This window comes from Biomphalaria glabrata, chromosome 5 (genome assembly GCF_947242115.1).
Source record: "Biomphalaria glabrata chromosome 5, xgBioGlab47.1, whole genome shotgun sequence".
Classification (NCBI taxonomy): Eukaryota; Metazoa; Mollusca; class Gastropoda; family Planorbidae; genus Biomphalaria; species Biomphalaria glabrata.
In genome coordinates, this window is record NC_074715.1 from 9,165,207 (window position 1) to 9,192,821 (window position 27,615).

General features: G+C 35.0%; 1 protein-coding gene across 1 annotated transcript in view; it reads right to left on the reverse strand.

Moving 5' to 3' along the window:
* Positions 1-2,954: 2,954 nt before the first annotated feature.
* LOC106064035 (receptor-type tyrosine-protein phosphatase alpha-like) overlaps positions 2,955-27,615 on the reverse strand; it is a 42,540-nt gene continuing 17,879 nt past the window's right edge. The window contains exons 9-25 of the mRNA XM_056028735.1: positions 27,472-27,557; positions 25,495-25,664; positions 24,592-24,679; positions 24,141-24,217; positions 23,081-23,117; positions 22,138-22,235; positions 20,860-20,979; positions 19,111-19,256; positions 17,811-17,946; positions 14,371-14,514; positions 13,762-13,846; positions 9,525-9,571; positions 8,412-8,537; positions 6,821-6,973; positions 6,009-6,142; positions 5,583-5,718; positions 2,955-3,364 (exon numbers count right to left, since the gene is read on the reverse strand). Coding sequence (XP_055884710.1) covers positions 3,161-3,364; positions 5,583-5,718; positions 6,009-6,142; positions 6,821-6,973; positions 8,412-8,537; positions 9,525-9,571; positions 13,762-13,846; positions 14,371-14,514; positions 17,811-17,946; positions 19,111-19,256; positions 20,860-20,979; positions 22,138-22,235; positions 23,081-23,117; positions 24,141-24,217; positions 24,592-24,679; positions 25,495-25,664; positions 27,472-27,557 — 1,987 coding nt within the window. The 3' untranslated portion in view covers positions 2,955-3,160. The remainder of the gene's footprint in view (positions 3,365-5,582; positions 5,719-6,008; positions 6,143-6,820; positions 6,974-8,411; positions 8,538-9,524; positions 9,572-13,761; positions 13,847-14,370; positions 14,515-17,810; positions 17,947-19,110; positions 19,257-20,859; positions 20,980-22,137; positions 22,236-23,080; positions 23,118-24,140; positions 24,218-24,591; positions 24,680-25,494; positions 25,665-27,471; positions 27,558-27,615) is intronic.

Here is a 27,615-nt window from a genome sequence, read left to right on the forward strand (position 1 = left end):
TTAGCTAAGTTATAACAGTTTATAAATTTTATTATTGTTTCATGTTTGAGTTTGAAGGAATTAAACTCTAGAAATTATACTCAAAAGGGAATATTTGGTTATGCCTTAACAATGGTTCAACTATATTAAAGGCTTTTTCTGAATACGCGCGTGTCAGATCATTGTGGAGCATATACAACACAGCTGTCTACTCAAACATATACAACACAGCTGTCTACTCAAACATATACAACACAGCTGTCTACTCAAACATATACAACACAGCTGTCTACTCAAACATATACAACACAGCTGTCTACTCAAACATATACAACACAGCTGTCTACTCAAACATATACAACACAGCTGTCTACTCAAACATATACAACACAGCTGTCTACTCAAACATATACAACACAGCTGTCTACTCAAACATATACAACACAGCTGTCTACTCAAACATATACAACACAGCTGTCTACTCAAACATATACAACACAGCTGTCTACTCAAACATATACAACACAGCTGTCTACTCAAACATATACAACACAGCTGTCTACTCAAACATATACAACACAGCTGTCTACTCAAACATATACAACACAGCTGTCTACTCAAACATATACAACACAGCTGTCTACTCAAACATATACAACACAGCTGTCTACTCAAACATATACAACACAGCTGTCTACTCAAACATATACAACACAGCTGTCTACTCAAACAAAACTATGACAATCAACTTTAACATTTAAGGGACAAATTACTGTTTAAAATGTTTATTTAAAATATCTTACTGTCAAATGCAATTCATTTCATAGATTTAAAAACAAAACAAAACAAAAAAAAAAAACAATAATAAACAGAAAACAAAAAGAAATTAAACAAAATTTAAATGTTTATATCAAATCGTTTTCCATTTTAGTGAAAAATATATATGGTTAGAAAAATACGCATTGCTTTGATAGTTGAGAAAAGTTCAGAAGAGACACTTAAATACAATATGACATTACATTTGTGAAAGTATCTCTCTCTCTAGATACATATATTTATATAATTCTCCTCATGGCTCAACATTTTAAACACCAAGACGTCGCACTAGAGTTACTTCACATAACTTAAATGGCGAAAAAAAAATAGAGTGGGGGGGGGGGGGGGGGAGAACAAGTAATCTACTCTGTATTCACCGTCACTAAATAGAATGGCCGGACTTAACCATTATGGGGCCTAATGCGAAACGGATTTCGCGGGGCAAAGTTTGGGTAGGGATACGGATATTAAGTAAAAATTAAGAGCATTGCGTACAGTAATTTAAAAAATTGGCCTTTTCCATATTGAATGACACTTAAATTGACAATTTTTAGTCTATATATTTCAGGGGATTTGTATGAGTTTTCAAAAGATTTTAATATTTTCTGGAGATTTCCAGGACTTTTTCGTATATTTTGCAATTTCAGAAGATTTCCAGGAGCTCCTGTTAATCAGGTTGCCGCGGGAAATCTGTTATAAAATGGTTTAATTTAATAATTTACATCTAGAATTAGCGCGGGTCCAATGAAAGTGCGGGTCCCACTGCGGTCGCATAGGTAGCAGTGGTCTAAGGCCGGCACTGCAAAATAGCGCTGTAGGTCGACTAGTACTATATAAAACCAGAAGTCAAACTTCGCAGAAGCGATATCTTGACACAAAACAATCAAAACAAAAAAAGGATTTTTCATCCATAAATTAAATATAGTTCGTGTTCTAAAAGCTAAGACAAGTAAATATAAGAATGAATAATAGATTAATTGAGGAATCAGCCAACACTAAACTGTACTACGTTACTGAAACTGCAAGGGCTAGTGCCATTCAACAGTTATCTTACTTAAAACGTACAGATGTTCCTATATAAAGAAGATATTAAGTCCTAAGTTTTTCAATGACTAAATCTATTCATGATTGTTACAAGCTGTAATGGTACAAGGGAAGGAAGATAGATTGTACAAACTAGTCCTAGCAGACCGAGCCCATCGAAAAGAAGGTCTTAAGGGAAAAAATACACACTCACACATAGCCAAACACATATACACTTACATTTCGTTGTGTTTTTTTACGCAAACTTAATTTATCCATCAAAATTACGTTTTCACTCCTATATCTATACAAATGTATCAACTAGCAGACATTGGATAGTACAAAAAACAAATACTAAATAGGGCGTTACCGCTAAAGTGCGTAACCTTTTATTGTGCACCTTCTTCTTCTTCTTCGTTCGCATTGTTATATTGGAGTGTTCAGATGACTAGACCAATATATGAGATGAACTGCGCAGTGGTTTTCAAATCAGGGAGCTCTCCATACAGTTTTCTTTCTATTGGGGTGTTTCGGGGCCAGTGTCTCATGCGGGCCTCTTGTGCAAATTATCTAGAAATTGTGTTGAGTGTAGATAAACTAAAATGACCCGTTAACGTTGAAATTCACATTTTACCTGGTAATGTACTCGTTAACAGCTTCCGTGCCGTTAAAGTTAACGTTTAGGCTAGTTAAGGGTTAGGGATTACGATAAGTGTTAGGGTTATGGACAGGGATAATTAAGGTTTGGGATTAGGTTTTAGAGAAAGGGATTAGGATTTGTGATACATTTAGGGGTAAGATGAAGATTTAGGGCTATCTAGGTAATTTGCACATAAATCTTTTTTTTTTGTTTACTTTAATGAGAGCCTAGTTGGTAATGTGCAATTTATCTAGGATCTATCATTACATCATCATTCTTTTACCCTGTTAGTATAAAGATGGGAATATATTTTTTTACAACATGACTTGGTCATCCATTGGAAGTATATGGATGTAGTGCATTTTACAGCAACCCTAATTGTGGATTGCAGTTGCTGTCGCAGATGTGGCTACTAATGTAAAATGAACAGAAACATTCAAATATAAAACAGTGGTTATAGTATTATACACGTGATTATGTATGCTGCGGTAGTACAGTGTACAACATTCAGATTTATGTCTACTGTAGAACCTGTTAACGCAAAATTGGCTTTCAAAAGTATGTAATTAGAATGTATAATTTAAAACTTAAAGTAATTTTTTCCCCTCAATGTGGATTTTTATATATTTGTGTAAAGTGTATTTACAGTAATACTTTTACATGTATGAAACTAGACACACATACATTGGATTTTCATTCTATTTACGCAGTATTTGCATACACGAGTTCATCAAGGTTATGGTATTCATTCCCTTCCTTGGTATTAATGTTGTTATCTCCCTTGTCCTGAACAGAGTTCTCTTGCTTGTTGTCCAGCGTTTGATAACGTGACCTGTCCATATTGGTGTACTGGGTGCTTGTCTCTATGTGTCTCCCAATTGTTTGATACAAGGTTCTGTACTGTTCCTGCAGAGAGACAAACATGTTAACTAGAGAACAACTGCGGACTTTACAAGATAACTTTTGCTAATATCAGGGTCGGCCTTTGATAATTGGAGGCCCTAGGCAAAGTGAATAAAAAAAAATTTAAAAAGGCAAAAAGAAACAGCGAAAAAGTAAAATTACGCATTTAATAAAAACCTGCCTATCTAAATCGAAAAATAAATGAAATTCAAATATTACAATGTACACAGAGAGAACACTTTCGCTAGTAAACATAGAAACATAGTTCTCTACTACAAAGGTTCTTAAACGTTTTAAGCCTGGCACTCTTTTTAAAGTAAAATCTTGCATTCCGACCCCTAAGTGAAAAAAGCTACATAAATAGTAGTATGCGTTTGCATGTAATGTATAGCTTCATATAGCTGGTCGAAGATGAGCACATTTTTCATGTCTAATGAATTCGAAGAAGATTGTAATATCCAATCCTCGCTTTGAATAACCGGCCCCATACGTGGCATGGGTAGGTTTGGTCAGTTGCAAATAGGCCTGCTATTCTCTCAGCTTTTTTGTTGGTTCGGCGCTCTTTCACCCTGGCTACTCCTCTTGCTTCAAGTCTTGAGATGCATTAGCAAGTAAAACAACAACAACACTTTGCTAGATGAGTGTTAATTGAAATTATTACTTTGGTTAAAAATAAATGTTAAACAAATTAATGACTTGGATAAGGTTAGTGAGATTTTATGAGTATATTTCTCTCTTGCTTGATGTTTGTAAGGAAATCACAACGATCACAAATTTCGAGTCAGTTTCTTTTCTATGTGATGACTTTCTTCATTACACTGAGTCCCCGTTTAACTCTTTCTCTCCTAATCGACGATACCATCGTTGATTTTGACCTCATTAAATTTAATTGATGTTTAATTTTTTTTTAACTTGACTTTGAATTATATAAAAAGAGCATGCATTTTCATTTCATTCTATACCAAATACAACATTTTCTGATAGCAAACAACAAAGCTATTGAAGCCCAATCATAACAGGGGTAGTGAAATAGTAATGAGCAAAATGAAGAAATCCTTCAAAACGTGGAAAAATAATTACGGAGAGAAAGAGTTAACTAACAAGACGGAAAAACAGTTAACAGTTTTTATAATATAGCATTTTTAAATAGACCATGAGGTATATAAGGCAGATGATGTTAAAGTCATCTGTTTCTTTGGCCAACGGTTAACTGGAAGGGTGTCATGTGGCCAGCTAATACTTTTCCAACGAAAGTCAGGTACTCATTAGTGTTAAATGGACTTAGGGGCGCCCTGCAAATCCCGAATTTCAAAATACAAGTCTTCACTAACATTCGAACCTAGGAACTCGGGTTCGGAAACCAATCTCTTATCCACTCAGCCGCCACAATGCAGGATATAAAATTGGAGACTATTTTATTTTTACCAGCATTTGTGCTACCCTTTTTCAAACATTGGTTTGTGCTCCTCATTTATAGGTATCACTTAGCCGCTCTGGTATTAGCTTGGATTCATCTGTGTTTGAAATCGGACTTTGTACACACACAAATTTTCAACACCCAACGAGGAATATGGAAGAGAAGAATGTGTTTAATTTCAATCGTCATATAGCAGTACGTAATATATTAGACATATTAAACAGTAGCGATTGGCGAGTTGATTCGTGTTAGAATTATCGGATAGGATAAACTAGCTTTAAACGACAACATTATGTAAATTGTATGTAATTGTCATCTTTCTGTGGACGCCCTAAGATCGTCTCGTGCACCACTGGGGGGCTTGCGGACAACAGTTTGAGAACAGCTGCTCTACTATGATATCTGATTTAATTTTTGACATTTTTTTATCTACTTTTGATACTTTTGCACCGTTGGGGCACCACAACCGTCTCTCTTCATTCCTCTCTGTCTTTTGCAAGGAAAAAATAGTCCGTGCTAGGGTTTGTATTCCCATTGGTTTCTTTGTCTGCATCCCTTTCTTTATCCTGTTGGTATTCCCTGTAGAAAAATCTTAGCGAGCCCTTAAGATCTCGATACATGATCTTGATTGTATAATCTTAGTTTGCGTAAAAATGGATACATACTACATGGCGGCGCTTACTTTGTGTGCAACAGCGCTCAACAAGGACTTGCCCATAGGTGGTTGAGAATATTTATAACGCATAAAAATGGTATAGATGATTTGCATGACAAGTCAAAACAAACAAATAAAAAATATCTTACAAATTTGGATATAATTCTGGGTTCTAGTGACCTGATGGTGCCAACTACCAGAGGAATGGACAGGTAGGATTCATTGTCTAACCTGTCTAACAGAAGCGACAGAACTGCCATAAAGCCACTCCATGTAACACCATTTCTGAAACAAAAAATCAAATTAGTTACATATCTAAATAATACTCTACAATGACGCCAAACGTCCTTGAAATCTTATTCTCAAAATAAAACGCTCAAAATAGAACTCAATTTTCGTGATATAATATAAAAATGAAACATTGGATGCTCTAAGCCGTAATAATTACTAAAAGTTAAACATAGACTAATAACAAACATATCTCAGAGACTTTAGTGATATCAGTCCTATTATAGTATTACATGTAATTGATATAACTATTGGCCATTAAAAGAAAAAGCAACAGACATTCATACTTGCACATGAAAATAACTTTTCCGAAAGACTTTGATTGGCACTCTCTGCATCTCTTGATGATCTTCAACAGATTCTTAGAATCCATTACACAAGGGACGCAACTCAAGTGAGTGATTGCATCAGTCTCATCTCGCTACACATGCAAAACATGCAAAACATTAAGACAAATTATTAAGTTATCTTATTTCAAGAGTTAATTACATTTTGAGCAGCAAGAGAAAGCATGGGTAAATGTTTTTTTTTATTATTTAAAAAAAAAACAAAAAAACAACTCAAAATGATTATTGATTCTGTTGCATAATTTCAAAGACATTTACAAGCTAAAACGATTTTTTACAAAATACTACATGTAACTTTTCACACCAGGAATAAAACCTAAAATAAAGCTACATGATTCAATTTTGTTAATATTCCATTTTCTCGGTTAAAATAAAGTACTATATTACCATTACAAAATCAACTAATTGGTAATATCATTGTATGACTTATGTTTTCTCAAGTACATTAAATAATTGTGCAACATTTCAACTTAATCTGGGAACAATTGTGAAATAATTACGTGCACAGTTATAAAAGGGATCACAACTCTAATTATTAGCCATATCAGTGAATACTATAGGATTAATTTCCCTTGTTAGTATCAAATATAAATTATTTACCAGTAATTAATTGACTATTTTTTTTTATTATTGATTCATGTCTGGTCAAAGTGATCCGAGAATGGGTGTTGTAGAAATGACGTGTGAGACTCTTTCAATAGACAGTGAAATGATATAAGCATTGTAATAATAGAATATTGGATATTACTTACATCAACCGTCGATGTTTTGGTCACTTTCGGAGTCTGAATGGTCAGTCTTCTCTCCTCCCACAGTTTGTTTTTGTTGAAATATATGGACTTCAGCTCGTAAGGGGAGTGAACTGGCTGGTCATCCTTCATATTAGGCAGATAATTCAATGTATCCTGTGTACAAATAATAAAACAGTAAAAACAAGAGAAAAAAAAACGTACTTAGACACCTGAACCGAAACCAATCATCATAGAAGGTCCGAACACTGACCAGCGACGTACATACCTGTAGTCAGTTTAAACCAATAGCTCGTCGCCACGTCACACGTCAGACGTAGAAACCGTAACGATTGGTCTCGCCTGAACTACCCATCACCAAATATTGTATGTGTTTGATACATAGTTATGGCCTCCTTCATTGGCCTGGCGACTATGGGTCACCTCAATAAAAATGAGATGCATGCCTGGGCATTAGGTGTGGTCGGAACGAAGTTGTCCACACATCAGTCCCCGCCCCCCTCCCCTTTCTCAACGCAGCTAATGTATCCAAAGAAGCGGCAAGTGCGGGTACAGTTAGGGGTCAGCGTAGTTGAGATTTATAAAATGCCATATTCCGAAAAGTAGCATTGCTAATTGCATTATGTGCGAGGTTAATATAACCAATGTTTAAAGAAATACAGTGATTATGACACTTTAGAACTAACGGGCTGGCTATCTTGTTATCAGTGAATAAAATGGTATCATCTTTACTGAAAGCTTATACTTGGAATAAGAAACGTTAAAATTATAAATGAAATTTCATGTATGAAATATTAGGAGTGCATGAATTGTATAGATGTAAGACAATTTCGTAGAAGCGCGGTGGCTGAGTGGTAAAGCGCTTGACTTCCGAACAGAGGTCTCGGGTTCAAATCCTGGTGAAGACTGGGATTTTCAATTTTGGTCGCCTTCGAGTCCAATAAGGGTCAAAGCTCTAATGGCTACTTGACATTGGTTGAAAAAAAAAATTTTGGTCGTTGTGTTGGCAACATAACACTCTCGTAAACCGTAGGCCACAAAAACAGATGACCTTTACATCATCTGCCCTATAGATCACAAGATCTGAAAAGGGAACTTACTTACTAAGACATATTTGTTGTATGCGAGACCTTAAGTAATATGACACAGTCTAGCTAGATTAAAATAAAAATAATCACAATAGTCTAGAAATAAGAAACTGTCTACTCATGTGAAAAGGTTAACTATGCAAAACAGTGTAGGCTTTTTAAACATCTTTATATTTATGGAACAGATTAGTGTTATGGAACAGTTAAGCCTTGCAAAAACAGTTTAACTTTATGAATAGTTTAATTTGACGAAATATTTTAGCTCAATGGAACAATTTAGCTCGATAAAACTGTTTAACTTTATGGGACATTTTAGGTTAAATGGAAATTTTAACTATATGAAACACTTCAGCTTTACGTAACAGTTTTAACTTTACAGAATAGCTTAGCTTTGTGGAACTGTTTAACTTAATGGACAATTTTAGCTATATGGAACAGTTTTACTTTACAGAAAATGTTAGTTTTATGAACTGTTAAACTTTAGAAAACAGTTTCGCTTTACTTACAGAGTCTTCCTGAATAGCAACAATAAGTGAGATGTTGTATGTAGCAACCAGCTTCCAGAATTCTTTCGCTTCATTTGACGTCGTTGGCAGCTTCGCTAAAATGAACTGCACTTTTTCTTTGTAGCCCTTGAAGAAATGGACAAAGGCGATACTAACAAGTGATAACTAGTAGCTTACAATTGTATAAATAGAGGGCACTTTCAACTCTTTCTCTCCTAGTCAAAGATGCCATCGTTGATTTGACCCCATTAACTTAAAATAATTTTTACTTTATAAACTTCAATTTTGCGTTTTATAAAAAGAGCGTGCATTCTCCTATAATTCTATACTAGAAGTAACGTTTTCTGATAACAATCAAAGGTCTTATTGAAGTGTTGTCATACAAACGTGAAAAAAGTAATTATTTTGTCAGAAAGTGGAAAATAATTACGGAGATAACTATCAACATTTTTTTTATTACTCTTTGCATTCTGGTTTCACAGAGCATTCATGTAGGCCTAAATTATATCCTTCGATAAGTGCGATTGTATAGTTGGAATGAACAGCCAAGAATGAACAACCAAACGGCATTTTTTTTTCGTTTCAAATATATCTGATCGTCAGCCAAATCTTAATTATAATGGCATGTTGATAAATGTGTATTCTTGATATATTGCTAATTTTAGTTTATAAGTTCATTCCATACACAGATTGGATTCCCCACTCAGTGAAATATTAGCGTTGCTACTAGATTTTGTATTTATTGTCTAGTATAGACGTTTGATGACTGTATAGAGAGCAACCGAAAACGTTACCATACTAAATCAATTCATAATTGTTATCTGCATATGTTTTTTTACAGCTTTACAATTGAGATAAAAACTTGAGACTCCAAACCAATGACAAATAGGATTCTTATTTTAATTCGAATTTAGATTCTATCCTAATTTTATTCACAATTGTTATTACTAATTTTAAATCCTATATTTATTTGATAAAGTTAAAAAAAAAAAAAATATGAATAGCACAACATAATGAGATATAGTGGTATAAAAAAAAATGGATGTATCAAAATAATAATAGTGTATAGATATTGTTTAAGTTGCTTAACATAGGATTCGGTAAATCACTCACTGGCAGATATACAAGATGAGATTTTTCCTTGTCCTGGTCAACATTTCCTGTAGAGAGACATTTGTACAAATAGAAATAGCGCCTAAAATTATGTCAAAAAATATGTTTAAAAATTACATGGATATAAATGCATGATGTAAAAAAGCTAGTTATGAGACAAATTATTTATCTATTGGAAAACAAAAACAAAAAGTGACATTAATATGCTTGATATTAACAGTGTTTTACACATAAATGCAAGATGTGTGAGAGCTACGACTTTGTCTGAATTTAATGTCTCAGCAAAATCGGAAAAAAAAATACGTCAAGTCGTCACGAAGTGGCAGACTTCTAACCATCAAGACTAGAACCCCAACGTATAAACTGGCTCCTTACTCGGTCAGACCGTATCAGCGCCACTCAGGAAACATGAAAAGTATCAAGATGTCTGTGTGTAGTCGCTCAGTGAACTCCTTATTATTGTGTCTGTTCCGATTATGTGAATGTTTGTGTTGTTTATTTTTATTCAAGAAAGAGTCATTGTAATCCATAAGGATAAATAAAGCGGTCTTATTTCTAGTTTTCAAAGGTGACCAAATATGTCATCGTTATACAATTAGTGTAAAGATACGAAATTTTATAGCGCCTGACGTCAATCAATATTTCTTTTGATATATGCTTTTACAAGTTTCCATCCAACATATGAATCATTGGTCACTCTAGTATTACATCAAGTGTATTATTTATTGTATCTCTAGTTAGCATAATATTAAAAATGGGTTCACCGTTGACTTTGTTTATAATGTAAACATTTTCTGACCATTTCTGAAACTTTTCAAACATAGAAATCTATGACATTTAAGACTTTCGTGTCAGAAGATATAGAAGAATAAGCGCAATACATCACTTGACTACAAAGAACAAGTTGCAGAAGGGAAAGGGGTAACTTAAAGTCCTTTTTTTATTCTTTGGAAAGGCTCAAGTGTGTTATCCTCAACAATTGGAAGAGTGTGTTATCCTCAACAACTGGAAGAGTGTGTTATCCTCAACAACTGGAAGAATGTGTTATCCTCAACAATTGGAAGAATGTGTTATCCTCAACAACTGGAAGAGTGTGTTATCCTCAACAACTGGAAGAATGTGTTATCCTCAACAACTGGAAGAGTGTGTTATCCTCAACAACTGGAAGAATGTGTTATCCTCAACAACTGGAAGAGTGTGTTATCCTCAACAATTGGAAGAATGTGTTATCCTCAACAACTGGAAGAGTGTGTTATCCTCAACAATTGGAAGAGTGTGTTATCCTCAACAATTGGAAGAGTGTGTTATCCTCAACAATTGGAAGAGTGTGTTATCCTCAACAACTGGAAGAGTGTGTTATCCTCAACAATTGGAAGAGTGTGTTATCCTCAACAACTGGAAGAGTGTGTTATCCTCAACAATTGGAAGAATGTGTTATCCTCAACAACTGGAAGAGTGTGTTATCCTCAACATTTGGAAGTATGTGTTATCCTCAACAACTGGAAGAGTGTGTTATCCTCAACAATTGGAAGAGTGTGTTATCCTCAACAATTGGAAGTATGTGTTATCCTCAACAACTGGAAGAGTGTGTTATCCTCAACAATTGGAAGAGTGTGTTATCCTCAACGATTGGAAGAGTTTGTTATCCTCAACAATTGGAAGAGTGTGTTATCCTCAACAATTGGAAGAGTGTGTTATCCTCAACAATTGGAAGAGTGTGTTATCCTCAACATTTGGAAGTATGTGTTATCCTCAACAACTGGAAGAGTGTGTTATCCTCAACAATTGGAAGAATGTGTTATCCTCAACAACTGGAAGAGTGTGTTATCCTCAACAACTGGAAGAGTGTGTTATCCTCAACAATTGGAAGAGTGTGTTATCCTCAACAATTGGAAGAGTGTGTTATCCTCAACAATTGGAAGAGTGTGTTATCCTCAACAATTGGAAGAGTGTGTTATCCTCAACAACTGGAAGAGTGTGTTATCCTCAACAATTGGAAGAGTGTGTTATCCTCAACAACTGGAAGAGTGTGTTATCCTCAACAATTGGAAGAATGTGTTATCCTCAACAACTGGAAGAGTGTGTTATCGTCAACATTTGGAAGTATGTGTTATCCTCAACAACTGGAAGAGTGTGTTATCCTCAACAATTGGAAGAGTGTGTTATCCTCAACAATTGAAAGTATGTGTTATCCTCAACAATTGGAAGAGTGTGTTATCCTCAACAATTGGAAGAGTTTGTTATCCTCAACAACTGGAAGAGTGTGTTATCCTCAACAACTGGAAGAATGTGTTATCCTCAACAACTGGAAGAGTGTGTTATCCTCAAGAACTGGAAGAATGTGTTATCCTCAACAATTGGAAGAGTGTGTTATCCTCAACAACTGGAAGAGTGTGTTATCCTCAACAATTGGAAGAGTGTGTTATCCTCAACAATTGGAAGAGTGTGTTATCCTCAACAATTGGAAGAGTGTGTTATCCTCAACAACTGGAAGAGTGTGTTATCCTCAACAATTGGAAGAGTGTGTTATCCTCAACAACTGGAAGAGTGTGTTATCCTCAACAATTGGAAGAATGTGTTATCCTCAACAACTGGAAGAGTGTGTTATCCTCAACATTTGGAAGTATGTGTTATCCTCAACAACTGGAAGAGTGTGTTATCCTCAACAATTGGAAGAGTGTGTTATCCTCAACAATTGGAAGAGTGTGTTATCCTCAACGATTGGAAGAGTTTGTTATCCTCAACAATTGGAAGAGTGTGTTATCCTCAACAACTGGAAGAGTGTGTTATCCTCAACAATTGGAAGAATGTGTTATCCTCAACAACTGGAAGAGTGTGTTATCCTCAACAATTGGAAGAGTGTGTTATCCTCAATTGGAAGAGTGTGTTATCCTCAACAACTGGAAGAGTGTGTTATCCTCAACAATTGGAAGAGTGTGTTATCCTCAACAACTGGAAGAGTGTGTTATCCTCAACAATTGGAAGAATGTGTTATCCTCAACAACTGGAAGAGTGTGTTATCCTCAACATTTGGAAGTATGTGTTATCCTCAACAACTGGAAGAGTGTGTTATCCTCAACAATTGGAAGAGTGTGTTATCCTCAACAATTGAAAGTATGTGTTATCCTCAACAACTGGAAGAGTGTGTTATCCTCAACAATTGGAAGAGTGTGTTATCCTCAACAATTGGAAGAGTTTGTTATCCTCAACAATTGGAAGTATGTGTTATCCTCAACAACTGGAAGAGTGTGTTATCCTCAACATTTGGAAGTATGTGTTATCCTCAACATTTGGAAGTATGTGTGTCCCTAAACATTTGTAATAGTGCATTTCCCACAACATTTGCAAGAGCTCTCCAGATATCTATCTTTATTTCCAACGAAAGAAATTGTATGCCTGAATTTATTGTCCTAATAAAAAGGGTGTGGGGTGGGGGCGCTTCTCTTACGTCTTCCTTCTTTCACCATCCCCATCACCTTCACCTATTGCTAAGAGACTTAGTCTGTTAAAACCGACCGTCACTCTGCATTTCTCTTTGTTTTTACCCTGAATAGAACCTATTTCAATGGCATGTGCGTCTATTCCTTTACGTTGTCTTCCCATCACTTTCTGTCTGCCTCTTCTTCTTTTTCCTGGTACTGTTCCCTTTAAGCTCAACAACAAACAAACAAAAAAATCGCCGTTTCATAAGGTCATCGTTCATACAAAAAAAAAAGTTGTGCTTCCGGCGTTCATCATGATTTGGTTACACACCAGTAAATATGTTACACGTTAAAACGTACATTTATTTTAAAGCACAACATTCAAAAAAGGTCAATGTCCTTATGATTCTATTATAACAAGCGGTGGAGTAAAACTACAAGGACTCGGGACACACATTTGAGCTCAAAAGAAAGCTACCGCTGAAGATAGATTAGGTTAGTGAAAAAACAAAAAGGATTTTAATCAGCCTTCCAGCAATATCTTTGAGTGCAGTGGATGTATCCAAATATATTGGTCACAAACGGAGCCACATGAAGTGTAGTATTTTTTTGGTTAATGTTCGGCCTCGTAAACAATTCCATCGACATAAAACTTCTTACACCATATGTCGAAATGGACATTACGTACTACTGAACCCGAAAGAAAACAAAAATATTATGCCCGAGAAAAGCCATGAAAGTAAATTTTAAAAGCACTTTAAAAAATATATATATATAATTATTAAATACTGGGCTTTAAAAATATTTTCACTTACCCAAATCTGAATTTTGATAAACATTGTCGTCAGTTTCATCTTTGTCGTCGTCTTTCATTTGATGATCAAATATCTCGCTGAGACCCTTAGAGCGACAGACAATGAAAAACAATGTCTAGTCTGTCATAAGTCAGTAATGGAATTTTAAAATATTTTTGTGTCTGTTGTAATGGTTATTTTTAATAATTGGGGGGGGGGGGGGCAGGGGGGGGGGGGGTAAATACTGATCTTTATCTTTCAAAATTGTTTAATTAGAAATGGACATATTTATTTTTAAATACACACTAAATTAGAAATGGAATACTTGATGTGGATTTTGTTCTTCTAATATCAATAGAAAATATTGTTGCAAACCTGTTCCACCCCCCTTTGACTAACCATTTTTTTCCCAGACTGATTTTTGTTTATGCCGAAGGACTTAAAATGACTTTGGAAGTGTGTTAGTGTGTTTAGGGACATTTACTTCTTGACTTAACATTAAACATAAAGCTCTTTAGTTGATTTTTAAAAAAATGAATTATAAACCCATACAGCCTATCATAGTAATAATAAGGCTGTATCAATGCTATTGACGAGAGAAACATCAATTTACAAGTTGAAACTACAAACCTTAAATTCTGATTCTAATTTGGTTTTTCCTAAATGATTCTGTTCTAACAGTTTCAGCCTGTCATTGAAGTCGTGGATGGTGAGTGTGGTTCTCATGCAGACGATAGCGACCTGGGCGGCTTCGTGGAGAAACATGTACTGGGACTAGGGAGAGAGAGAAAGAACAGACACACTTAGTAAGTAATGGACATTTCTTCTTTCTATCATTGTGTTATTGACATTACACCTCGCGTGAATGGTGGGCGTGGCCACCAAGCGGGACAAACGCAACAAAAGGCGACGTGAGGCAAAACTAATTGTTATGAAAGGCCTGAACCCAGACCTGGCAACCGATTGTCAGGGGAGACTAATAGCTTGTCTGACGTACGAACCTTTGACGTGGCAACCTACCAACAGGTTGCGAAGTGACAGGTCGGTGTTCAAAACTGCTGCAACGGTTGGTCTCGCATTGCGTTATAGGGAGGATGTCAAGAGACCACTGGTCAGCAAGGGAGTTATCAAACCTGCCTGATTTGTTGATTATGTAAATGAAAGCTCTCAGTCTATAGCGTAGACCTTTCTGGGCGTGTCTTAAAAAAAGATTTAGCACAGACGACCTATTCAGTGACGTTTTAATCTAAGATATTCATTGCTATTAAATAATTAAATTTAAATGAATCTATAAAAATAGTAATTAAAGAAACGTGTATGTCTGCCATTATGAAAGCGTGATCTTTGTTTTTTTTGTTTTTTTGTTTTTGCTCTGATGTGCAGCTCTCATTTAAGAGTAAGAGGAAAACAGGAAAAGCAATTTAACTCGTTCTCTCCTGACGATACCAGCGTTGATTCCACCAGAATGTGGTAAATAATTACGGAGAGAAAGAGTTAAAAAGACAATACCACCTTTACATAACTTATAGACATAGAGCGATTGTTATTCTATTCATAACTAATGAATTTTAAATTAAAAAACAATGGGACATTTTTTTTTATCGCGCCCCCTTTCTCCCTTGCACAAGAGAAAGACTCCTGGTTAAGTGAATGTATAGGCCTGTTACAGATCTACTACACTGTATAATATTCCAATAAAAGGCCTTTAGATCTAGTTTGTTCGTTTACTACTGGTCACATCAAACCCTAGTAGACTGCTGATTTATTGGATCTCTATAATAATAAGTCTCAAACTTGTGATGGAATCTTCTTTCTTTTAAAGTTTACAGCAGTGATGTCCAGAGTACAGACCTGCGGCCGGATCTAGCCTGTGACGCCATCAGCTTCATTGGACATGACGTGGTGATTATTGTATTGTACCTGTAACACATAGGTCAGATACTTCTATGGCCCCCCAGTCTGAAACATTACTTGGCATCCTTCACCTATCCGTTGGGGCACCATACAAGATCTGTCGACCGTCTTTCTCCATTCCTCTCTGGATAGAATTTCATTCAATGACAGGCCTGTCCATTCTTTAACATTGTCTTCCCATCGCTTTAAAGGGAAACTCCGATGGTTTTGACAATTTTTGATATAATATGTGTTTTGATTTATAGATAATGAATATATTATTCTTTTTTTTTTATTTGCAAGAATAACTTAGTAATTGATGTTTTTGTGACATAATTTTTCTGCGCATCCAAAACAGTCAGATTTTCACTGAATTTCTGTGTGACGTCACGAGTGTGCACTCAAATCCTATAGATAGGGAGGCGCCAAGTTATACGAGGACGAGGGAAAAAAATTATCTTTGATAAAAAAAAATTTCGTTAGTACATCATTAAAATACTTTAAAAGAAATTTCTAATGGTGTATAAATTATGACTGTATGTTTGACAGTTAGAAAATTATGATTTTTTTGTGCCGTTTTGACCTAACATTGGTTGACATGGAAAAAGTGATGAGAGCTTGACGCTGGCTCAGCCGTGAGACACATCCCCAAGGTCAAAAGTTAAAAAGTTGGAATTGAGTTTCGTAGACGATAGATCTACTTATTAAATAAGAAATTTAATAGTAGATCTAGTATTCGTAGTAAATTTCTAGCTCACAAATCTGATTCATTTATATTTATGAACTTCAGTTTTTTAAAAATGTCTCAGTAGTATCATTAATTGAATTCTTTGGCCTGGAAATCCAATGTATTGTTGGTACTGCACCTGGTATTAACTTCAATTTTTTTCAAATCCCATTTCCACAGCAATGAAGTTGCTGAAACAGCTTCTCTCAAAATGGTTTGAGCATAAACAGGAATTAGCTAATGCCTTTGTAAAATATTTGCTCTTCAGGCGAATAAATTTTTCCCATTTTCCCTTTAAAACTTCATTCAAGTTCATTTCTTGGAAACAAATGAAAAGAGACACTAATTTCTGTGTCAGCATACTTGCTGATTTTATCTTTGTGATTGGAACTACTGCAACAAGCTGAAAAACAATATTTTAATTTTCTTCAAGTAGAAATAGAGGTTTGGATCTAGAATATTATTTATAAACAATGACCGATTATAAATCAACGTGGAGACTAGATCTAGCTGTGAAGCGTAACAATAAATGCGATCCGAGAGGTCTAGATCTAGACTAGAGAGTTTATCGGTTAAATAGGTCTAGATCTAAATTTAGCCAGCACCCTTGTGACGTCACGTTTTTAAAAACTAAAAACATCTCGCAGAACCCCGTTATTTGGGGGGCGTGGAGAATTTTCTGTCTAATTTATTAAATATAAAATTTTCCGAGTATTTAAATAAAAAATGATATAATGTTTACTATTACAACTTTTTACGCAGAATTTAAATATGTCAATAACTAAAATTTGAAAAACTATCGGAGTTTCCCTTTAAGCTGTCTGCCTCTTCTTCTTTTTCCTGGTACTGTTCCCTGAAAGAAGGTCTTTGCGAGCCCTGACGACCTTGTAATATGGTCATAGAGCTAAGTTTGCATTTTATTGTCAGTGGTAGGTATTGGGTCCAATTACTGCATTAGTCCTGCTTCTAATCTCTTCATTACTGGGCCTAACAGTGTTTTTTAAAAAAGAAAAGTAAAGTTTCCCTTAAAGGTCATCTGTTTCTGTGGCCAACGGTTAACAAGGGTGTCATGTGGCTAGCACAACAACGACCAACCGCCTTTACTTCTCCCAGCCCCAGCTAATGTCAGGTACCCTTAGAGCTGGGTAGACTCAGAGGCACCCGAAGATTCTGAAATTAAAATTTCCAGTCTTCACCAGGATTCGAACCCTGGACCCCGGTTCGGAAGGCAAACCATTTACCGCTCAGCCATCACTCCTCCCCTTACTGTTTTAAGTAACCCAGACTATGATACATGAGCTTTACTTGAAAGTGATATGTATTGTACAAGGGGGCTGAAGTTTATTAATAATGAAAATAAAAAAGTAAACAATACCAAAGATAAAATTGTTAAATAAAATAATAGGTTATCATAACTTGAAACATGTGTGTATAAGTCAACTTCACGTACATGTGTTTGAACCATGAAGATCCTGTCTTCTCTTAATTTGGAAACAGTTTTGAAAAAATCTACAAGTCCAGTCTCTTCTGCTTGCCTCATGATGTTGTACAGAGCTATGAATGTACCAGTTCTACCAACTCCAGCGCTAAAAAGATTAAAGAAAACAAAACATCGTAATCAAAATTCTAAACTTTATAAATACAATTTTTTCCTAAGAGTTGGCAATTTAATTCAATATTTCATTTGATTAAGTTCAGTCATTGGCTCCAATCACATAATTAAATCCTTTAAAATGTAATAGGAAGATAACATCAAGAAATAGTCGGGTTTGTCAATGGAGAGAATGTAGAGTGACAGTGTGCAGTGGTGCCCACGTTGTTTAAAAGACTTAGCGATATGTTATAGCAAAAGACCGACAAAATCACTTGAAAGAATCATACATTTACATTGGTTCATTTGTGCATATTACAGTCATATTTTGTTATGTTTTATTACAATTCACATTTTTTAGTTTTGAATGTCCCAAGCTATAGAAGAGTTGTATTTCAGCATCGCCGTACTAAGCAGGTTGGGTTATCTAATATAGTTAAGTCTGATAACTTTTCTTATTTACAAAATACACACAAAGAACAAGAAGAAAATAGAGTTTTTTTTCCTCCCTACTTTCAAACGTTATGTCCTAATTCAAACTACGCAATTGTGCACTAATCAGTCAAGGGCATTTTTTTCTCGTTCATAGTTCATAAGAGATTTATTTTAAATAAATCCAGTACTGTGTACCACGATAGCTAGCAGAAAGTGGACTAGGATTGTCTAGGATGCCTACCTACCGTGGTTTACGATATCTTTCTACAGTTGGCAATAATACCTGCCTACTGTAGACAATGATGCATATATGCAATGGACTACGATACCTATCTACTATGGACTACGTTTCATATATAGAGTGGACTATGATACATACCTACAGTGAACTACGATACCAACCTACAGTGGACTACGATACCTACCTACAGTGGACTACGATACCTACCTACAGTGGACTACGATAACTACCTACTGTGGATTACGTTTCATACATACAGTGGACTACAATACCTACCTACAATGGACTACAATACCTACCTACAGTGGACTACAATACCTACCTACAGTGGACTACAATACCTACCTACAGTGGACTACAATACCTACCTACAGTGGACTACAATACCTACCTACAGTGGACTACAATACCTACCTACAATGGACTACGATACCTACCTACAGTGGACTACAATACCTACCTACAGTGGACTACGATACCTACCTACAGTGGACTACGATTGGCTTGTTAGTCTTAATAAAGTTCACGTGATTTTCCACATCCACTAAACTCCACTGTGTTGAGGGAACTCCCTTGTCTGGCCAGGATGTAAAATGAATCTGTGTAAGGGAATGAGTAGTTCCCCCTTTCTGAAAGATTAAAAAAAAAATTGTTTGCAAAATTGACTTTTTTTATTATATCATATATTTCAAAATTAAATTCTCTTTTCTTTACGTATGTTCTCAATAGTGGTTTTTCTATCGACTTTGAACTGAAATATGTAAGTCCAGTAGCTGCCTGGTTGTATTGTATGCGCGCTGGACTGTCGTTCGGTCGTCTTCATTGTCCCGGGTTCATACCCTGCCCGCTGCCATCCCCACGTCATCCTGCGGGAGGTTTGGACAAGGATATAGGTCATCTTGAACAATGAAACATGTACATTTTTTATGAGTCTATCAGCGTTCTATTTGAAGAATTGTATCTGCGACAGATTGAGAAACTATATATGTTTCAAATAAGGGTCTGTGTATCGACGTGAACTGCTGTACATTTCGTTATCCCTCAGATACAACAAAGACTATACATTATTAATATTTTTAAATAATGTTCATTATTTATGTCCATGTTTTATATCTACCGCTTATCTTGACAAACAATTAATTCGTCTGAAATCAAGTTTCACCTCCATAATACGATCACCAACCACCGCCTAGGCTCCCAAGACGTGGAAGCAGAGGCGTAATGAGCAAAACGTGCACCCGGGTGCAAGTTAATTCATTGGCGCCCCCCCCCCTACCACGCAGTTTCTATGAACATCACATTGCAAAATAGGCTTATAAATTTAAAAAAAAGTATTTATAATAATATGATACAAATAATCTTAGAATGTATTACTTAACTAAAATATCTACAATAATTTTATTTTTTGGCACCCCCTGAAGGTTGCGCTGCATCGTACCCCCATGCCCCCCCCCTCACTACGCCTCTGCGTGAAAGTCATCTATGCGAATAGAGGTGACTAAGAAAGTCCTAGAAATAACATAAGGAGGCGGTATCAACAGTAGGGAAATCATTTCCTGTACAGACATTCGCCCATTAACCCTTAAAATGCTGAGCTGCGTTAAAATGAGTGCACACAAAATGGAATTACAATTCTGATGTTTAGAGGCTAAACTACCACCCGCGTTTTAAGGGTTAAATGAAATGGTGACCAAACGTCGTGTGAGATTGTCGGGGGATAGCCTGTCCTTAGACAAAGAAAAGACTCGTTTACCAAAGTCAGCCATAACTCGGAAGCGGGGGGGGGGGGGGGGGAGTGAAAACATAGTCGCCCAGGTCTAAAAATACGTCGCACTTTCTTAGACGAGATCAAATCCAGCTGGAAAGATGCTTTGGAAGTCGCCTATGATCAATCTTTGAGTAGAGAGCTTTCTCCCCTTTGCGCCAAAATGACGCGAAAGGACCTAACTAAATCTAAAATATATCTTTATTGAAGTGCACCAATCTAAACTATTTGACAACTGTATACTTAAACAATGAAAAGAACAAGAATATGTATCATATTGTTATAACCCTAGTGGCGGACTGAAAGGGTTAATGTGTGTGTGACCTGACACACGAGACTAGTTCAAGTCAAGTTCTTGTGTTATATAGTGTGTTATGTTGTTAAGCAGTGTTTGTAAAAGGCCTGATTAGGAGAGAATCGTAACAACATAGAAGTCTTAAGGTTATGAAAATAACACTATATCTGACCTTCGATAACTCCAGGTTTCTTATCGTATAGTCAGCGAACACTTGCGTTGAGCCCAGCTTGACTTTGATTTGTCCCGCTTTCATTTTGTCCGATTCTGGCCAGTATCTTTCACATTTGACCTTTAATAATAAAAAAAAAAAAAGAATTATGATCGAATAATATATAGTAACATTCTATATTTAGAGTCAATTTCCTATGGTTGAATTTTACATCTATCTAATCTACAACGAATGTCAGTTTTTCTGTCTGTCTGGTAAAAAGCTGGAACACATTATTTTAGATCAAGTTGAAACTTTGCACAATTATTCATTGGCGAAGACAATGCACGGACTCAAGAAAAAGAAAAATTAACTAATTGGTTGACTAATTACAGTAATTAATTATTTCGTTTAATATCATAAGAACGGAAAGTTAACCCTTTAGTATTTATAGATATAGCTAAATATGTAGGACTTTGTCCTGTTACAATAGTGTACACGTTAATTCTCACACACATTCTTAAAATAAAGTTGAAACTTACTTATAGTACCTAACCAATTCTGAATCAATAAAAAAATTAATCTATTTGTCTTTTAATATGTGCCATTTTTCGGAAGTAAACTTATTATTAAAAGGGAAAATAACTAACACATTTTTATAGGGATATAACTGTGAGTGTAGAGTTCCTTCCCTTAGATAGGCTTACTTATATCCGTCCCTGAGTGTGTGTTGTTTTATTAATGAAGTGTTGTAACAAGGTTTAAAGGCTTAAAGTCTAGACGTCAAGTTTTGTACCACTTATGTTGTACCGTTTTTGGAATGAAAATCAGGAAGCGACTCGGGTGCTGTCCCCTTGGCACTGTTTTGTTGTGGTCGTTTCATAAATGTTTTTGTTGCTTTGGCTTTGTATTTTTTTTTCACAAGCGTTTTGAGTCATTGCTTATTTACTAAGTAAACAAATGTTTGATTCTTTGCGTGTGTGTATCAGTAAGGGACGTGTGTGCGTTTTTTAATGTGTCTATGTTGAAAAGTGTGGTCGAGAGAGACTAACTACGCTTGAGTTTGGCTTGAACTTGGCTACCCTTGAAAAGGTCTCGAGGTTCAACACCCGACTCAAGCAGAGTTGTGTTTACTGAGCTCCTAAGGGCAGCACGGAAAACCTTCTCCCAGATACCTCCTCCACTCCATAAATGAGATTAGACTAAAAGCGCTCTGAGCATGCTAAAAGCATGAAAGTCAAGCTATTTAAAAGCTATAATTTATGTATGTGTGTGCATGTATTTTATCACTCTCCCTACCTTTGTGTCTTCCACCAGTTCCGTCAACATCACGACCACATCGACTTTTTGTTCCAGTAACATTTTGACGAAATCATTCAACGTCGCTTTCTGGGGACCTGAAAGTCGGATCCAAGTGTGAATTCTGACTTAAGTAATGAGTACGAACATTAAAATACCTTCTCTTACAGCGGGTAGTGCGAGACAAATTTGAAACCAAATATAAAGCTACTGTTTGTCTACTTCTGTGGAATGTGTGTCGATAACCGATTCTCGTTTATCAAGGAGGCTTGAGTTCGAATCTTGACTCGAGCTAAGCTGTTTTTGATGAACTCCTAAAGAAACTACGGACACCTCTTGGAAACACAGTCCACACACTTGGCCACAAAAATTAGGACCTCAACAAACTGAGTATGTTATGAGCATCAAAAAAGTTTCGCTTTAAAATCTATTTAAAAACCAGCAAAAATGAATTTAAAAATATTGAAAGAAAAAAAAAAGCTTTTTTTTCAAGAGGAAGAACTGCACTCTTATAACTATATATTTCAGTGATGTAGAGGTTATTTTCTTTTTCCGATATCAAGAAAAATAAATACCAATGGTTAATTGGCTAATTGGTATTTTTGTAATGATTTATATTCTGTTAGATACATTAAATATATTTTTTTTTAATGTTCAACTTGATCTGATAATGGTTTAATGAGAAATAACGTGTACCTATATGTCTGTCTTGTACAGTCTTAATACACATTATTTCTCCCACACCCGTCATCGGATCAAAGTTGATGTTTTATTTTTCCATGTCTGCTCTATAAAAACTTTAATTTTTTTTAATTTACTAAAGTAATTAAGTATAAAGATAGTAAGAAATAATTATTTCTACTCATTGTCCGACTCACCCCCCAGTGTAATTAAAATCAATGATTCTTTTTAAATGTACACAATATAAGGCATAAACACAAACCTTGAGCAGCAATAAATTTTATCTCATTTTTGAAACCCTGAAAAAAAATATATAAAGAGCATATGAAACTTGTCTTCCAAAGAGCTAGTCTAAATTATTTGTCAAGCATTTGTCTTTTCATTTTTCTATTTTTTTTTTTCGCGTCCAGTGGTTGTTGTTTTTTTTTTTTTGTTTGTTTTGTTTTTTGTCTAAATATGTTTACCTACATTGTGTGACTAAAAAGCTTTCTTAAGATGTTGATCTAACCTTATTCTAGTAATATTCTATAATTTGTAATATGTTCAGACGTTTGCCTAAAATAACTGCTTAAAATGTTGCCTAAAATGGTGTGTGATTGAATAGACAATATGTCCTATTTTAAGTACCAATAAACAATGTAACTTTAACTTAAGATCTATTATTCTATCCCGTTAAGTGTTTGTTTTTGGTTAGAAATAGAAGTTTTATTTACTTCTTCTCTGTAGTTTGATATTTTTGTATTTTTTTTTAAGCTATAGATAAATTTGCTATTTTATATTAATAAATGCATTTCCTAAGCCATAATTTAAGGGCGGTAGAGTGGTTGAGCGGTAAAGCGCTTGGCTTTCCAAACGGAAGTCCCAGGTTCGTATCCTTTTGAAGACTGGGATTTTTAATTTCGGAATCTTTAGGGTGCCTCTGAGTCCATCCAGCCCTTATGGGGAAATGACACCTTCATTAACCGTGGGCCAAAGCAACTGATGGCTTTTAAATTAATTTTTAGGGCACCTCTGAGACCACCCAGTTCTAATGGGAAAAGTAGACGCGGTCGGTTGTTGTGCTGGCCACATGACACTCACGTTAATTGTAGGCCACAGAAACAGATGACCTTTACATCATCTGCTCCATAGATCGCAAGGTCTGAAGGGGGAACTTTGCATCTAAAATACTACTACTATTACTACTACTACTAATAATTATAATAAGGCTTGTCTTCGAGTTTGAAGATTAATGAGACATGCAGTACTTGCTTCTATAACATCAGTATAATAATGAACGATAGCTTGATATAGAGATGTAAAGGACGATAGGGAATACTTACTCTTATATAGGAGGCATTGATATAATCTGAATCTTTCTTGTCTGGATCTGTTGCCAGATGTACTCTTGAATGATCATCTGTACAAACACAACATAGTACATCGTAACTTTTCATCAATCTTATTTAATTTACGATACTAATTATTGTTAAGTTTGATTTAACTCTTAAGAAATTTTTAAAACTATTTTCATCCATTTTACATTAATTAATTCGTATTATGTGCTCTTAAATTCAGAAAAAAAAAAAGACTTTATATTTTTTTTCTCTACAGTACTTTCAGTCATCTCTGATTTGCATTTAAAAAAAATTCTCACAGCATAAGATTAAGAAGTTTGGAAAAATGTGATATTTAATTAGTTTGTAATTATACTTTATATTTTGGACCTAGCAGAGACAGTATTTTTAAATATATATAAAAAAAACTTTTTTACCAAGATAGAAAAAAACTTACAAGGACAAATATTTTTATATCTGTTTTTAATTTTATTTTCTGGATTTAAACCAACATGTTGAGTAACATTATTGACTTCTGGAATTTTCTGTTGAAAAAGACATACATAAGATAATGTGTTGACTTTGTATATTGTGAGTCTGTGTTCATAGCTTAGGAGGAATCTTTAAAATAAGGTGACAAGATAAAATAAAAAATAAGGAAGTGCTACAAAGAGCAGGATGCCAGGACATCCGCTGTGTTATCAGCAGCAGACGCCTTGGCTGGCTTGGTCATGTTCTCAGAATGTCATAAGATAGACTTCCACGAGGCATTCTGTACGGTGATCTAGTAGAAGGCAGGAGAGCCGCTGGTCGTCCACTTTTAAGTTATACGGATGTATGTAAATTCAAAATGAAGCTTTTGAAAATCGACACCAGCAGCTGGGAAAAAGTGGCACTGGATAGATCCACATGGAGAGAGAGCATAAAAAAGGGTCCCCGATTGCAGATGCCATACACATCAGTAATAGAAAGAAGGATGAAAGTACAACAGCCCTTGGTGATTATATATGCCTAACCTGTGACCGCAGCTGTGTATCAAGGGTTGTCATAAACAGTCGCGGCGCGGTGGCTGATTGTTTAATCGCTTGGCTTCCGAACCTGGGGTCCTGTAGTCGAATCTCGGTGAAGACTGGAATTTTGAATTTCGGAATTTTTAAGGCGCCCCTGAGTTCACCCAAAGGTCTAAAGGGGAACTTAAATAGTCACATTAGAAGTTGCTTAGGAAAATGATTATCTCTCGAGACGTGAAATGCCACAGAAAAAAAGTTATTAGTAAAGCATCAAAGTAATTTATATACCTAAGGGATATGTATGAAACTACTAAAGAAATAAAAAAAAAATAAAAAAAACTAAAATATACCTCGAACTGTTTGAGGAAGAAGTTTTCATTTTTGGAAGCCATGAAAGAGTTAAAGTACTCCACTTTTATGGAAGTGTCTTCCACCTCGACCACTTCGTTGTAGGGCTGCTCTTCTTCAACTGGGATCTTTTGATTCTCAATTTCATTCTTTATTGTATCTATCTTTGTTTCTATTCAAACAAATATATACCAAAAGTAAACATTTTCATATATATACTAATGTTGAGGCGAGGATGTATGCAGGAAAGGATTCCTATAGAACTCTACTATGTCAGTTGAAACGAGGCCAGATTTGGAAGTCAGGAGGCCTGGAGTAAAGAAGGAGCGGAAGACCCTGACATTTTTTTTTCCAAATAAAAAAAAACCAATTCGTTTAATTAAAGGGAGATAAATAAAACATTTTATACCACACAGTAGAATAGCTAAGATATACCATACAGTACAGTAGCTAAGTTATATGATACAGTACAATAGCTAAGTTATACCATACAGTACAATAGCTAAGATATACCTTACAGTACAATAGCTAAGTTATACCATACAGTACAATAGCTAAGATATACCATACAGTACAATAGCTAAGTTATACCATACAGTAGAATAGCTAAGTTATACCATACAGTACAATAGCTAGTTATACCATAAAGTACAATAGTTAAGTTGTACCATACAGTACAATAGATAAGTTGTACCATACAGTACAATAGCTAAGTTATACCATACAGTACAATAGCTAGTTATACCATACAGTACAATAGCTAGTTATACCATACAGTACAATAGCTAAGATATAAAATACAGTACAATAGCTAAGTTATACCATACAGTAGAATAGCTAAGTTATACCATACAGTACAATAGTTAAGATATACCATACAGTACAATAGCTAAGATATACATACAGTACAATAGCTAAGTTATACCATACAGTACAATAGCTAGTTATACCATACAGTACAATAGCTAGTTATACCATACAGTAGAATAGCTAAGTTGTACCATACAGTACAATAGATAAGTTGTACCATACAGTACAATAGCTAAGTTATACCATACAGTACAATAGCTAGTTATACCATACAGTACAATAGCTAAGATATAAAATACAGTAGAATAGCTAATTTATACCATACAGTAGAATAGCTAATTTATACCATACAGTACAATAGCTAAGATATACCATACAGTACAATAGCTAAGATATACATACAGTACAATAGCTAAGTTATACCATACAGTACAATAGCTAGTTATACCATACAGTACAATAGCTAGTTATACCATACAGTACAATAGCTAGTTATACCATACAGTACAATAGCTAGTTATACCATACAGTAGAATAGATAAGTTGTACCATACAGTACAATACAGTACAAAAGCTTAGTTAACCGTTGGCCAAAGAAATAGATGTGACATATTTATTGTTTTGAAAGGGCTACTTTTTAAGAAACAAAAATTGGAAAGTTATTTTTATTTAAGAACTCTTCACTCCAGTCCTAAAGGAAACATGCACTATATACCAGTCCCATTGCCCGCTACTTCAAAAAAATATAAAAATATATCACTTCTGTCTGTCTTTCAAGTAAAAGTTTTGCACACGTATTTTTCATATTTCCACTTTCTGATGAAAATGAAACTTTACACAATTATTTATTGTACATAACAAAACATGAATTAATCAAAACATTTACCAGGTAGTAAATAAATTAGAAGTAATTAATTAATTTTCTTTTATATAGAAAAGGGGAGCTTATTTCTGTATTATTTAGACTCAGAGCAGTGATTCTGCGGTTTATTCCCCTAGATAGGTTTTGTATCTAAAAGGATTTTGTGTTAGCTTTCTTTCATTTTAAATCTACATCGATGACACTATCTGGTGTTAATGTTTTACTGGTATCTTACTGACACTTTGGTACAAATGCTAAAGATAATGCTGTTATAATAATTAGACATGCATGAATAAATTCAACTGACCTGCGTTTACAATTTCAGCAGACGCCAAATTTTCTTTACTTAATCTTTCAAGGGCAGATAAGTTTCCTTGTTGCAATCTTTTCTTCCTTAAAGTTTTAGTACAAAGTAATGTATAGGACACATTCATACGTGAAGGAATAACTA